The sequence below is a fragment of the Gossypium raimondii genome, chromosome 5 (genome assembly GCF_025698545.1).
Source record: "Gossypium raimondii isolate GPD5lz chromosome 5, ASM2569854v1, whole genome shotgun sequence".
NCBI classification, from domain to species: domain Eukaryota; kingdom Viridiplantae; phylum Streptophyta; class Magnoliopsida; order Malvales; family Malvaceae; genus Gossypium; species Gossypium raimondii.
Window position 1 is genome coordinate 56,624,448 of NC_068569.1, and position 14,976 is coordinate 56,639,423.

A 14,976-nucleotide genomic window follows, 5' to 3' on the forward strand; every position below is an offset into this window, starting at 1 on the left:
TTTGACTATTTCTTTGCATCATCCATCCAAAATTAACAAATCATAATAATGTTTCCTTAACTTCTCCGTAAACCCATATCTGATCATTAAAAAAATCCCACAATAACCAGCCGTTGAGATCTTGGAACTAAGGAATGGTGCCACGTGGCATCATATTATCATAGCTATTTATGGAGTTTGGTGCGGCCCTCACAGCTAACAATCTAATCTCATAATCTTTTTTTAAAAAAAGAATTCAATAATTAGAAACTAACTTTAGCAAGACACTTGTCAATGCCAAATTTCAAACTTTTGTTTTGTTTGTTGTTTTGGGTGTAAATTTAAAATCTTTCATTTTATCTTTTTCTTTGGGTTTTTTTTTTCATTTGGTGATTTATTGCAAAGACCCCATTTTTGAAAAATTTGTAACTTTATCTGAAATTTTGAGAAATGGGGTTTTTAAATATTTCAGTCATTGCTGTTGTTGTTATTGGTTCATTTTGATAATATTGTTGTTTGTAGAGAGAAGAAGGATCCTAAAAGATAGATGCAGATTTCAAGTGTTGGTGGAATGGGGTTGCTTGATTCTCTTTTAGGTGCTGATGGAAGAAAATCCTTCAAAAGGAAAGACAGTGATGCAGGTGAAGCAGGTTTGTCTTAAAATTCCTTCAAAAATTCTCAGATTCATGTTTTGTTTTATAACATTATGGTTTATGTTTTGTTTTCTTTTCTTTTTGGCCATTAATGAGCTATTTATGGAAAAAAAATGGCCAGCATGCCAGAGTTGTAGTGGAAAACAAAATGGTATTTTCTTGCATGATTGATCCGTACCTTAAAAGAAATGTTTTGATGTTCTTGTTTTTAGGTAAAGCATTGGAGGAGTTGAGGGGTTCCCTATACAATGAGCTTAGAACATCAGAAGGAGCCAAGCGGCAACAACAACGATTTTGCGGACCGGTGGTGGCGATGACGTTCAATTTCTTCGTGGCCGTCGGGATTATTCTAACCAACAAACTAGTAAGTTCCTTCGAACTCTGTTTGCTTAAGATGTTTGTCATCTCTCTGTTTCGTGATGAGTTACGATTTATTAGATTTTACTTTTTTTCAGGTGATGGGGAGAGTTGGATTCAATTTCCCAATCTTCTTAACCTTACTACATTACGCCGTATCATGGCTTTTACTAGCAATTTTCAAGACTCTTTCATGGCTTCCGGTTTCCCCTCCGGCGAAAACGACTCCTTCCTCATCTATTTTTTTGTTGGGAGCTATAATGGCTTTCGCGTCCGGTCTTGCTAATACCAGCTTAAAGTATAACAGGTCCGAGAATTCCCGGTGTTCAAACACCGAATTCGCTCATTAATCCGATTTTCCTCACCATTTTGACCTCATTTTGCAGTGTTGGTTTCTACCAAATGGCTAAGATCGCGGTCACTCCGACCATCGTTCTTGCGGAATTCGTTCTCTTCCGGAAAACCATATCATTCAAAAAGGTGCATCGACAAACACCCTTCGGCTCTCTCCGATTATCCGGTCTTATACTCTGTTTGTTCTTTGCAGGTATTGGCTCTAGGGGCTGTTTCCGCCGGTGTCGCGGTGGCCACGGTAACAGATTTACAGTTCAACGCCTTCGGAGCATGTATCGCCCTTGCATGGATAGTCCCAAGTGCCATAAACAAGATTTTGTGGTCTAGTTTACAGCAACAAGCGAATTGGACAGCACTTGCGTAAGTGACAAGTAATGTAACATTGATTGTTATGGTTGTTTTAGTTTGTGTCGGAAAAATGATGATGTCTGAAATGTAGGTTGATGTGGAAGACAACCCCAATTACAATCTTCTTCTTGTTAGCATTAATGCCATGGTTGGATCCACCTGGAGTTTTGTTGTTCAAATGGGATATAAACAACTCTTGTGCAATTCTCAGTTCAGCTTTGCTTGGTTTTCTTTTACAATGGTCTGGTGCACTGGCTTTAGGGTAAGTTTCAGATACACCTCTCTATTTTTATCTGAGTTTGAGATATCAGTCCGATTAGTCCGAAACCAACAACTTGAATCCGTCCAATATAAACCTAAATTGACCTGAGCTCAAAATAGCCTGAACTCAAAATGACCTTCCATGATTGAACAAGTAAATCGGAATGATCTGAATCTAAAGTTATCAAAGCCTAAAATGATCTAAACGCAAAGTGATTAGAACCTAAAATGACCTAAACCCATAATGACTTGACCTAAAAGCCCGACTAACTAGAACTTGTAACTACTTGAACCCAAAAGAGCCCTAACTCAAACTTGATTTGAACCCGAAACTGACTCAATTTGATTTAGTTCAACACAAACCCTGATCCACCCAAGCCCGAAACAATCTAAATCTAAAATAACCTAAAATTACTCAATACGTGAATCAAAATTATTCAAATCTAATGTTATTAAAACCCAAAATGTTTTGAACTCGATGGTTAAAATCTAAAATTATTCAAACCTATGATGACCTTTCCTTAAAACCCGAGCTTGAAAACCCGAACAACCTGAACTCAAAATAGACCCAAAATTATCTGAATCTCAAGTGACAAGAACCAAAATGAGCCAAAACTAAAATGAGCCAAACTCGAACTAGAAATAACTTAAAATTTAAAACCCATATCGATCCTATCGAAATTAATCCGATTCAAATTAACCCCACTGTGAAACTGAAAAGTAAAGTGTTAGACAACCTAATTTTCAGGTAGCAGTCTCTGTCTGTTTGTTGTAACTTGGGTTTAAAGCAATCTTATATACTTTTTTTCCCCCTTTTGTAGGGCAACTTCTGCAACATCACATGTTGTTTTAGGACAATTCAAAACTTGTGTCATACTTGTTGGAGGATACATTCTTCTGGATTCCGATCCGGGGCTGGTGAGTCTTTCCGGTGCCGTCTTTGCACTCGCCGGCATGTCGGTTTACACGTCACTGAACTTGAAAGAATCAAAAGACGGCTCAAATAAGCAGATTCCAGTACAAACTCCTGTATCCAAAACAAAAACCAGTGAAAACGGCAGTGAAGACTCGACGGTAATAAAGACTACAAACGATGTGTAAAAAAGAAAAATACAGAAACAAAAAAAAGAGATTGTATAGACAATGAAAACAAAGAGCTAAAGAGCATTTGGAAAAAAAATTCCGGGTTTGTTTAAACAGTACAGTGTAATTACTCGGGTAGTAATTACACTATTTTGTAATTACAAAAAAATTTTAATTTTTTAGACTTGTTTAGCTGATAGAGTGCAATTACATCGTAATTGCACTTACACGATTAAACGTATCAATTACTATAAAAAATTATTAGTATGATAAAAATATTTTCTAAACAAGTAATAAAAATTAAAATCAAATTATCGTATTTAATAGGTTAGTCTACAAAAGTAGTTGATACTATGATTACTAATAAAAATAACAAGAAAAATAAACGTATGAAATTTTATCTAATTTTTCTATTGCATATTTATCGGGTTATTCCTTTTAATATTTAACATATGCTCGGTTATCATCATCTTTTCATGTATTCTTCAAAGTATGAATCATCTTAATTCCACCTATAATTGAAGTGTTATGAAATATGCAACATGTTAGTACGACCTAACCTTATTCTTTTTATCTTATATTACGATGATGTTAATATGAGAAATATTGTTTTAGAACAACAAATGTCTTCTTAATCACATTTCGAAGCATTGAATGTCTTAAACTAAAGAGTTCATGAGCTAACTATAGTGCTTGTGTCTGGCATCATTCTCTCAAATAGTATCATACCCCACGATATGGTATAAGAAATTTTTTTGTATTTGCATAATTAGCATCGACCTTCAATATTTGGGTTCATAGTCCAAATAGTCCATAGTTTAATTATAAAAACTTATATAGACTTAATTTGGAGAAAAATTATGCTAGATTATATCCATTTTTCTAATATGTAAATTAAGTAAAAATAATATAAAATTTGTAATATATAATCTTTATAAACAATGTTTTATAAATTATCCAATAACTTTCATAACATTTTTATAAATAATATAATTTTTGTCATAACTTTAGAATTTTTTAGAAATTAAATAATATATTTTTATTATAATTTATAAAATACACAATTTTTATAATATATATTTTGGGTTTATAATATAAATTTTTTTACCTTAATCGCTCCAAACACTCGTATGTATTTATGCTTATAATATAATTTTTTAAATTTTTTAAATTTTTTTGGGACAATTTAATTAGTTTAGATATGTTTAAAACATAAAGAAATTTGCATACAAAAACCTATAATTTATTTTACAAAATATTTTAGATAAATCTGAATTAGACTTTGAGTTAGTTGAGTTCGAATAAGTTTTTAGATCATTCGAGTTCAGATCATTTTAGTTTTAGATAATTTTGAGTTCATGTAGCTTGAGTTTCTTGAGTTATTTTAGGTTTAGATTATTTTAGATATTAATCAAGATTTATTTTGGGCAACTTGTTATGTTTGAATTAAGTCAAATTCAAATTAATTTTGAATTCGGATAAATTTAATTTTAAATTAGATAAGTTTAGATTATTGAATTTTATAGTCAACTATTGACTTTCATAATTGAATTGAGTTTAAATTTCATCGAGTCAGTTTGAGACACAATTGACACATTTAGACCTATCAATTAAGGCCGAATCAATCCATATCTAGGTGAATGCAAATTGTCAAGTTCCAAACCATTTTCGAGTTCAGATAAAAAATGGAAAATCCAAACTCATTTTTAATCCGCAAGACTGACACTGACAGGTTCAAATAAAGGAAACCAGTTTCCAACCTGATCAGCCCGATTTAAATTGAAGAAAACGAGCAACTTTTCGTTCAGTAAGAGAGCACCGCTATGTACAGTGAAAAGACATGTTGCAATATAAGGAGAAAACGCAAATTCGAACACTGAAGACGATAGTGTTAGGAAAAACAGCTACAAATCCTGAACATGAACCGTAAAAAGGATATGAAAGATACCAATAGATAATAATAATAATAATAATAATAATAATAATAGAGCAACAATCAATTAAAAGAAACTAGAAGAAACTTGCCATATACCAATCACAGCTTGTATCATTCTTTCCTCCCTATTCAAAATTTAATATACAGGTGAGATAATGGAAAAATAAAAGGAAAAATTGGTGAAATCTCACCTAATCTAAATATCTCTATCCATCTCTTCAAATTCCTCCTATTCAGCATCTTATGTGAATAATAAGTTCCAAAAGAAACAACATTAAGAGAAATGGTGGGAAATAATATGGCAAAGGGATATTTCCCCACCATACATAAACCCTAATATATTTACACCCCCAGAAAAGAAAGAACAGTTCAGAGTTTCACCCATTACTGAGAGTTCCTCCATGTGTTTCTACGTTGGGTCGTTGTTGTTGTAAGATTTTAACGGTTCAGTAATTAGTGTTCCAGTTTAATTGTGCAAGTTGAGACTGCTGATAAGCACCGGATGCAGGAATCGCGGTTTCCGTGGCTTGAGACTGTTGAAGGAGGTTATTGGTGTTGGAAGGAGGAGCTATTGTTTGTGACGGCTGATAGAGTCCAGCAATGGCACCGTGACTGGCCTGTGCAGGAGAGAAAGGAAGCTGGGGGCCGTGAAGGGGGTACAATGGATTATACAGCAAGCTGGATAAATCTTGCGCAGGTGAAGCAGTCATCCAGATAGCCGAACCTTCATTCTGCAAAAAACAGATATATCAAAGCATTGTGTTAAATTCTTCTAACAGCTAATAAAGAACACTACGATATAATGTATCGAAATATAACTCGACTCGCCTAATTGACAGGTCTATATAGAAGGAAAGGGAAAGCAAAACGAACCAATGGTCCAGTTGTGTATATATGGTTTTCCTTCAATTGCGAAGCTGCAAGATCCTCCTTGCTGCTAGAACTTCCAGAGGTCACTGATGGAACAGACAAATTGAAACCAACAGGTGGAGGGGTCAATGGACCATAACCAGAAGGATTTGCAAAGTGAGCTGGGTTTCCAGCATTAGTTCCAGGCTTGAACTGTGAAAGAGGGAACTTGACCCCAGGTGCAGCTGCTCCAGGAGGCACGTACACATTGCCAGTTGATGGTTGCTGGGGGAGACCGGCAAGGGTTAAATATTGATGCATTGCATGCATATAAAAAGGGGGAAGATAGTGGGGATAAGGGAAGTAATTAGGCGGAAATGGCTGCCTGAAGAGGTGAACTGCTTGTGGGGCTGCACCAACGGAGCTCTGAAGAGGTGGTGTTGAAGTACCAGATGGAACTGGAGTATTCCCACCCTAAAAGTTTGACAAATCGACAGTAAAAAGCATGTACAATAGTAGAAGCAACAGACTAAACATTTAATTGCACTGTTAAAAGGGAAACTAACAGTACAAGTTAATTCTATGAAATCTACAGTTGTATGTGATAACTTTTCTTGTCGTATTCCATACACTGAAGAAAAAAGAAAGGATGCAAATACCAAGTACCAAAACATTTTTTAAAGCACACTATAACCCTATGATATTTGGACTCAAGTGTGAGTGTCCATATGGTTTCCTAAGTTTTTGCATATATTTGGAGGATCCTTAGAGGTCATATCCCCATATCCATGTGTCGGACAAAAGTATTTCGAGAAAAATGAGGAGTTCAAGTAACATAGTTCTAAGCCAACTAAGTAGATGCTTGGAACCAAAATTTAGTAATTTATACCGTGAAATCAGAAAATAAGACAGTAGATAGGAAGAAGTGCTTACAGCAAAGTTTGCAAGGCGAGAAACATCATGCACCCAAGCCTCAGGTCCATCAAACTGTGATAGGTGGCCTGCAGATGCTGGCGTTAAGCCGAACCCATAGCTGGGGGCATTTGGAATGATAGGCGGATTACCTTCAGGGTGCAAATGCACTTCTTGAGTTGACTGATCATTCAACTCAGCAACAGAGGGAACATTGCCTTCTGGTTTGGGCACTTCCTCTAACTCAGGAGGAGATCGCGGTTGATCAGCATTGTCCCCTTCTGCAGCTGATAATATACCTTGGCTTCTGAGGAAATCATAAAAGGCTCAATAAGATCTAAAATATTAAAAAACAAAATAGTATACCTAGGAATACTGTTTAGAGGCTCCAAACCTCTAGCTTTATATACCATTGGCAAATTATGCACATTTATAAACTACAGTATTTATTCATCCAACATGTTTAAGCCTACCTAGTAATGTAATTGAGCTGAGCCGAGCCGAGCCCGAATACTGCCAAGCTTGAGCTTGAGCTCAACCGAACATCTATTTTTAAGCTCGATCTCGGCTCGATATATAATCGAGCTACTCAAGCTCAATTAAGCTCATTTACCAATTTTTGTACTCAAGCTCGAATTTGAGCTTGACTAAATAATTAAGCTTAGGGTTAATAACATATATTAAGGACAATAACGTAATTTAATAATATAAAAATATGAAAAGCTCGATCAGGCTCACAAGCCATTCAAGTCAAGTATTACTAAACTTGAATTTGGCTCGATTGATAGCTCGAGCTCGGCTCAAAAATTACCAGATCAAGTTCAAATTTATTTTTAGTTGAACTTGAGTAGCTTGTGAGCACAAGTGTCTCATTTACACCCCTAAGCCCACCAGAAGATACGACAGAAAACTATTCTTACAACTCTTTTAAACAGTTAAAGAGCAAAACATCAGGGCTCCATATCAACTAAGTATGAAACTAGAACTAACATACCACCAACACCTAAAAAACTAATTGCTGAGATGAAAGAAAAGTGTTTGAACATTGGATACTTTCTAGCAGAAGGAAAACATTAATCAAACAAAATATAGATTCAAATAAGTTCAGAAACTAATATCCACAAACCTAGAAGATGGCTCTCCAGCAAGTTCATCACTACTCAGAGAAGTTTCAACAGGGCATGCAGAGCTAATCTCCGCTCTACTGATATTATTTTCTGTTCCCAGTCCAAAACTAGTATCAAAGCTTCCAAAAGTTAAGCCATTTTCAGAGACTTGGAAGTGGGTGGGAAAAGTAACATGTTGACCATTTGGAACCTTTGAATCGGCAATATATTGAGAAATGTCTTTAACAGTGAGAGATGCAACCTCAGATGTGACCACTGTTTCACAAGCAAGAACCAAGTGAAATCTCCAATAAAAATAAATAAATAAATAAATAATAAGCAAACAAAAGATGTAAGACCTTGGAGTGAGGTGGACTCCATAAGATTGGATTCCTTAACCTGTTCAGCAGCTTCCGATTTACTGGGGGACTTATTTCCATGCATTGAAACTGGAACTTCAAATGCTGTTTTCTCGGTCTTAGATACATCAATATCATCAGGAACATGTTTGTTTCCTTGAATATTGTTTATTTCAGTAGCTTCATGTTGGCGTCCAATTTCACATTTTATTGTACCCGCCGCACCAGCATGCTGCGACACGGTTGGCACAAACACAGGATCAGAAGCAGATGGATAGACACCAGAGACGGTTGCAGAACTGGAAGAAGATGATGAGCCATTAGAATTTGACACAGACTTCTCTTGACCTTGGATCAAAGAGACAAATAATGGAGCAGGAATGCAGGCAGGAGGTTCAGCAACATCTGGTTGCACTGAAATAGTTGCTGGCTTGTTTGCAGGTAAGCCATCTTTAGCTTCACCATTAACGTCATTGACAGACAATTGGGATCCATAACTGGAGCTCCCATTTGGTAAAGTTGTAGTGCCATTTGGTATAGAGGTGGTTGTTCTGTTAAAGAATAGAACAAAATATTTAGGTGATTCATAACACAATTCTCTAGAACAGAGCCGATTAATAAGTGTATAAAAGTCATTTCAATACACTAATAATATCATCATGCATTTTTACTTTTTTGTGCGAGAAGCTGCATTATTTTCCACTTTCTGATATACTGGCAAAGGCGCAGAACCTCTATCTGAGGTATGATTAACCCAATTATCCCTTCGAGCAGATGAATTCCTTGCAACTCCAGCATCTTAAAAGAACAAAACCCGTTACATTAGCAACTTACAGATAAGAAAACAAGTAAAATTCATATATCAATGCATAAGTAGGAGAAGAAAAGAAAAACTAATACCTTTACTAGATGATGTGAAATAGTTCGCTCGACTGCCCCGACCTCCTCGTCCTTGTACACCAGCTGTCTGTGTAAAACAAGAAGCGAGTAGTAATTAAATTTAACCGAGCAAAACAAAGCAAAATCCCTACTAAACCAAATTTTATTAAGTAATACAATCGCATTACAGCAATTTTGCCATCATTGCTACCAAGCAAGCATGTAATAAAGCACAGTCCTATATAACCTATAGATTCAATGATAATTGAAATATGTTAGAAAGAAAAAGACCACTTGCCTCCTTTTTCTTGTCGCGTTTTCGTTTCACCTCATGAAATGTATCTGCCAATCAAACAATGCAATCTTCATACATTCTTTCATAAAAAAAAAAAGGCAAACCATAAGGTACATTAAGCACAGACAAAGTAACCACTTAATGCCATTTGAAAATCCCCCATGAAAAAGCCATTCTTCTAGGACCAAAAAGAAAAGCTAATGACCAGCAATGGCCTTTACACATTTGCATGCAAATCATCAGCAGTCATAAAACTGCAGTAGTTTTTGACAATATCTAAAACAAATCAGCAAAGCAAGGATGAAAAGAATAGAATTTCAACTTATGGAATACTGATATCAAATTATGATGGTAAAAGTTAATTATTTAAGACCTACAATCAATCAGATAAAGATTGAAAACGAAAACAAGGAAATTGGCAGACTACTATAGCTGATAAATCATCAAAACAAAGCATACATGTTTTTAAACATATTAAATTTCTTTAATCTGCTACCATTTTTCCCAGCAACCAAAAAACATTTACCCTAAGAAAAACAAAACCAATAAATCAAACAATCCACACTTACCTTTCCATAAAAACACAAACAAATAAAAAATCCACTTTCTATTAGCAAAAACATAAGAAAGCACAAAAATCCCAACTTTCTTCACTTTCTCAACAACAAAAAAATATATACAGATAAAAAAACCTCACAAAAAACAGTCCAATAAAAAATTTTCAAATATCATTTATTTTACCCAGATAAAGAAGCTTTTGGGCAGTTTCATTAGGATCCATAAAGCACTCCTGGAGGACTGCAAAGATTTCTTCATCGCTGTGTTGCTTCCCTGTGATCTCCCTTATGCTTTGGATCATTCTCTTTGCATTTTCTGGGATCGAAGCTCTGGACCCACCACCACCGCCGCCGCCGAGGCCACCTTGGCTGCTCATGGTAGCAAAGAAAAACAAAAAATAAAAAATAAAGAGAAGAAAGGAGGACAAAAAAGGGAAGAACGAAGCAAAACGAAAACAACCCAAAAAGCAAAAAAAAGGATTGAATGTGTTAATGTATTTATATTTTATAACTATAACTAGACTAGGGCATAAATCATAGTAGAGATGAAGAACAATAACAGTAAAATAATATTTGTTTATTAATGTCGAAAGAGAGAATGGTTTGGTTTATATATACAGGGGTTTAGTAGGCAATTAATTCACAATTTCACACTCCATTTAGCCAACAATTTGTAATTATGCTTTAATTTTTCTTTTCATATTTGTTTATAGACTTAAATAATCCAATTTTAAATAGAATTTGTAAGATTTATTAGCTAAATTAATTTATTTATATTTTATATTTTATTTTAATAATCTCGAATCATATCTGCTCTTTTTGATATAATGTCTAGAACTACTCATATTTTATTCAACTCTTAAACTCGTGAATAGAAGAATAATGTACTTCAGCGTACTCAAACTCACGTTCTTTTGCATTGACAATAATAACAATGACAATCGAGTTAATGTTCAATCAACTAAAATAAATAAATAATTGTATAAACAGTTCTTTTATATTTTTATTGATTTTATAAGAAGGCAATTTTATCTTTTCAAAATCATATTGTACTTAATTTATAATGTGGTTTTAAGTATTTTTTTCATCTTTACTTTTATTTATTATAAAAAATTAATTGAGTTAATATTACGAGTTATATTAATTATCAACTCAATTAGAAAATATTTAATTTTTATTTTAAATAATAAATAATAATGTATATACTTGTGGTTTTCTATTTTTATATGTCTATATAATTTGTAAGGAAAATTATTTCTTACATTATCCGTAGTTGTAAGAGGGTTGACAAGTATCAAATATAATAAAATATTAAAGTTCAAAAAAGTAAATTGTCAGTTTATCAAATATTCACTCGATCTTTAAAAAAAAAAGTAAATTTAATATATCTAAGGATTGAACTATGATTATGGGAAAAATATAGGCCCGAAAAATGACTTGGATAAAAAATAAGACCCGTTCTCTAAATGGGTTAGGCCTCGAGTAAGGTATTTCGGCTTGGGCTAGGCACGGCCCAAATCAGCCTAAACTTTTTTTTTTTTGTTGCTTGTTGTTATTTTGCTATTATATTGCTACTATTTTGTTGTTATTGTTTGGATAATGTATAACTATTGATTTATTGTTAATTTTGTTACTATTTTAAGGGTGTTTGCTTGTTAAGTTGTAACTATCTTAGTGTTATTTAAGTATAAGATTATTTTGATGTATTTTCAATTTGCTGTATTATATTTTTTAAAATTATTTTCATATAAAAAATTAATATGAGTAAGCCAAGTCAAACTCGAGTTTAGCATTTTTTATTTGGACTAAGTGTGGACAAAATTTTAAACTTATTTTTCGGGCTGGCCTGAACCTAGAAAAAAGACCTAAAATTTTGTATTGACCAGGCCTGACGCATGATCAGGTCTAGATTAAACCTATGTCAACAAGATAAACACAAGTTTTTTTTACCATTGTTAAATAATATTAAAAAAAATTACATGAATTGTTTTCTTTCTAGTGTGACATAATCTAGTTATAATTAAAGTTCTGATTGAATTTGGTGTCACAAATCAACTGCATGCCATTTAAATTAGAAAATGACTTCTTTTTAGGTTTTATAGTGTAAAACGTAGTTCTCTTTTATATTTTATGTAAAATTTATAAAAATCAAAAAATAATCAAGTTTCAAGAACAATGACTTCTAAAATTTTAATTCGTAACACATCAACTAAAGTTATATTTGATTTTTATATAAAATTTTCATAAATATGTGTTATACATAATTTTCACTCTTATTGTGAATGTACATAATCTAGTTGAGTTTGTTTCACATGATTAGTATACCGGATTTAAGTGAGTTTGTTTCACTAAGTTGAGTGACACCAAATTCGGTAAATATGTCAGTTTTGAAATAAAATTAGGGTTTTAGGTATTTTTTTCCCGAAATTTAGAAAAATAGGTCATTTTTTTAGAGAGAAAACGAAAATGCGCCCTGTTGGAAGCATTTTTGTAACCATCCAATGGTCTGATTTTTCCAACGGCTATTTTTTATCTCAACCGTCAAAAAAAAAATTCAACGGTCAGAAACAACTAATTTTTTTTCTTCCAATGACTGTTTCATTTTCTATAGATACCCAATTTGTTTTCTCTTTTCTTCATTTAATTCATTTATTCTCTCAATTATCTCAATCCTATTTTATTCTAAATTTTTTCAATCCTATTTTATTCTAAACTCTCAAAATATTCTTATCTCAGTATTATATTTATAATTTATATGATTTTATTTGATTTTCATAAAATTTAAAATGTCGATACCTCTTATTCGTTTAGATCACAAACATATTTTCAGCATACAATTAATAATGGTCAGAAAATATTATTACATTTTTATGTTAATTAATATAAATATTAAGTTGTTAATATTATTTTTTTAATTTTTTTATGTTTATATAATTAGATTGAAGATCAAATTATCGAAACGAATATACACAATTTAAGTGTGAGAGCAACACGTGTCATTAAACAACACTTGCAAGATGCGGGATTCTTGCACGTGTTACATATGCTAGGGAGAACTAAATTGGAGCCTCCACTTATTAGCGCTTTGCTGGAAAGATGGAGACCCGAGACATGCACATTTCATCTTCTGATCAATGAGTGTACAATTACACTCAATAATGTAGCATTACAACTCAGTTTACTGGTTGATGGGTCAGCCGTTACGAGGATGTAGCCATATTTCCTAACATAGAACCATTGACAGCTCAAACCCCTGTTCTTGAATAAACGTCTTTCCTTGAAATTCCAAAAAAAAATTCAACGTTTGGATTTAGAAAATTTGAGGGATTTTGCAGCCACTAATGGTTCGGGTTCATTAATTCTTCTAGATTTTATATGGGACATTTTAAATAATCTTTTAACTATAAGACTAATGGAACTCAAACAATATGTTTCAAAGTAATCAAGGAATAATGCAATGGAACAGTAAAGTTAGCAACTAGACCTGTCCATGGGCCGGGCCAGGCCCGGAAAAAATTTCGGCCCGACTCTTAGGCCCGGGCCCGGTCCGGCCCGAAATATGGGCCTAAAATTTTGCCCATGCCCGGCCCGAGAAAAAAATAATAAGCCCAAGTCCAGCCCGGTTTTTAATAAACACAAAAAAATATTTTAAAAATAAAAAAATAAAAAAAATTTAAGTATTTTAAAAATAAAAAATATATATTTATTATATTCGGGCCGGGCCAAAAAAGTTAAGCCCGAGCCCGAGCCCGGCCCATTTTTTAAACGGGCCTCGTTTTTTTCCCAAGCCCATATTTCGGGCTTATATTTTTACTCGAACCCTCCCATATTTCGGGCGGGCCGTCGGGCCGGGCCGCCCGGCCCATGGACAAGTCTATTAGCAACCCTTAACCTCGATTTTAGTTGTTCAATATTCCTTGTGAAAGCTTACTGGGAATTCCTCGTTAATGCGGAATATTTAACCTACACCAAATAAACACAAGAAAGGAGAAAGAAAAAAATTGCAACAATATAGGAAGAAAAGAAGAAAGGTTTTTGGGTTTAAAGATTATTGAGAGGATTTGGGGTTTTAAGAGTTTAACAAAAGTGTAAATCTTACATAAATATGAGTTTTAGGTTAAAAACTTAATGGTAGATTATAAACTGTGCCACATAGGTTTTGTTTCTTTTTCGAGTAAATTACCTAATTGGTCATTAAAAATATTCTTGCAATTTTATTATCCAACTTTTAGGGTGTTTTTATTTTAGTCACTCAAGCGTTAAATCCTTAATGACGAATGACTGTGCATATCAAATCATGTCCGCATCATTTTAAAACTTTCATTTTGGTCACCCAATGTCTAAGTCAGTTTCATTCTGGTCATCGAGAAAGAATTTTTTTTAAAGTCTTGATCTGTGTAAAAAAAAAATTAAAGATTAAAGTGGAAAAAAAGCAATAGAAAAATAATGCATTAAAAATTTGTCATAATGTACTTGTTTATTTTATTGCTCGCAATTCTAATTTTTTTCTTTAATATTGAAAATTTAAATTTTAAAGTATCAAAATCAATTGAATAAATTGTAGAAAGTTTTTATCGTTTGATAATGTCAACTGAATTCTTACTATAATATTAAAATAAACTAAATTAATTACTTTAATCTTCTTTTATATTTCCAAATTGTCCTTAATAAAATCAATCAAATAAATCATATTTAATAATTGTATCTGAAACTTAAATTTCTTTTGATTATATATTCTTGAAACTTCAAGGCTAAGCTAAAATCGAAGGAAAAATATTTACAATTAATTAAATTAATTGCTTGTTCTTCGTTTGGGTAATAATTATGGGTTTTGTTTGGCACGAAAGATAAAATTAATTAATTGTAAGGATTTTTCTTTACTTTTAGCTTAGCATGAAAGATTTAAGATCATATAATCAAAAGAAATTTGAGTTTCAGAGATAATTATTAGAGATGAGTTATTTGATTTTAATTTGGACACATAAAATAAAATTTAATTTTAGAAGGATAATAAATAAATAAATTTAATTAATTTCAATATTATAGTA

At 32.9% G+C, this 14,976-nt stretch overlaps 2 protein-coding genes across 3 annotated transcripts; one reads left to right on the forward strand and one right to left on the reverse strand.

Annotated features, from left to right (window-relative positions):
* Positions 1–279: 279 nt before the first annotated feature.
* LOC105768570 (nucleotide-sugar uncharacterized transporter 2) lies at positions 280–3,217 on the forward strand. The gene is made up of 7 exons (XM_012588556.2): positions 280–629; positions 845–996; positions 1,088–1,296; positions 1,376–1,469; positions 1,537–1,703; positions 1,783–1,953; positions 2,774–3,217. The coding sequence occupies exons 1-7, from the start codon at positions 527–529 to the stop codon at positions 3,051–3,053; spliced, it is 1,176 nt and encodes a 391-aa protein (XP_012444010.1). The 5' UTR covers positions 280–526; the 3' UTR covers positions 3,054–3,217.
* Positions 3,218–5,035: 1,818 nt separating this feature from the next.
* On the reverse strand, positions 5,036–10,489 carry LOC105768571 (GBF-interacting protein 1-like). 2 transcript variants are annotated; one of them, XM_012588557.2, is made up of 9 exons: positions 10,113–10,489; positions 9,375–9,418; positions 9,098–9,164; positions 8,869–8,995; positions 8,198–8,748; positions 7,859–8,114; positions 6,754–7,039; positions 5,845–6,294; positions 5,036–5,702 (listed from the first exon to the last, which is right to left on the reverse strand). In XM_012588557.2, exons 1-9 carry the CDS (start codon positions 10,303–10,305, stop codon positions 5,418–5,420), a joined length of 2,259 nt encoding a protein of 752 aa, XP_012444011.1. In that variant the 5' UTR covers positions 10,306–10,489; the 3' UTR covers positions 5,036–5,417. The 2 variants fall into 2 exon arrangements, with proteins under 2 accessions (XP_012444011.1, XP_052486625.1); XM_052630665.1 differs by having other exon boundaries at positions 9,098–9,160; positions 9,371–9,418.
* Positions 10,490–14,976: the final 4,487 nt, after the last annotated feature.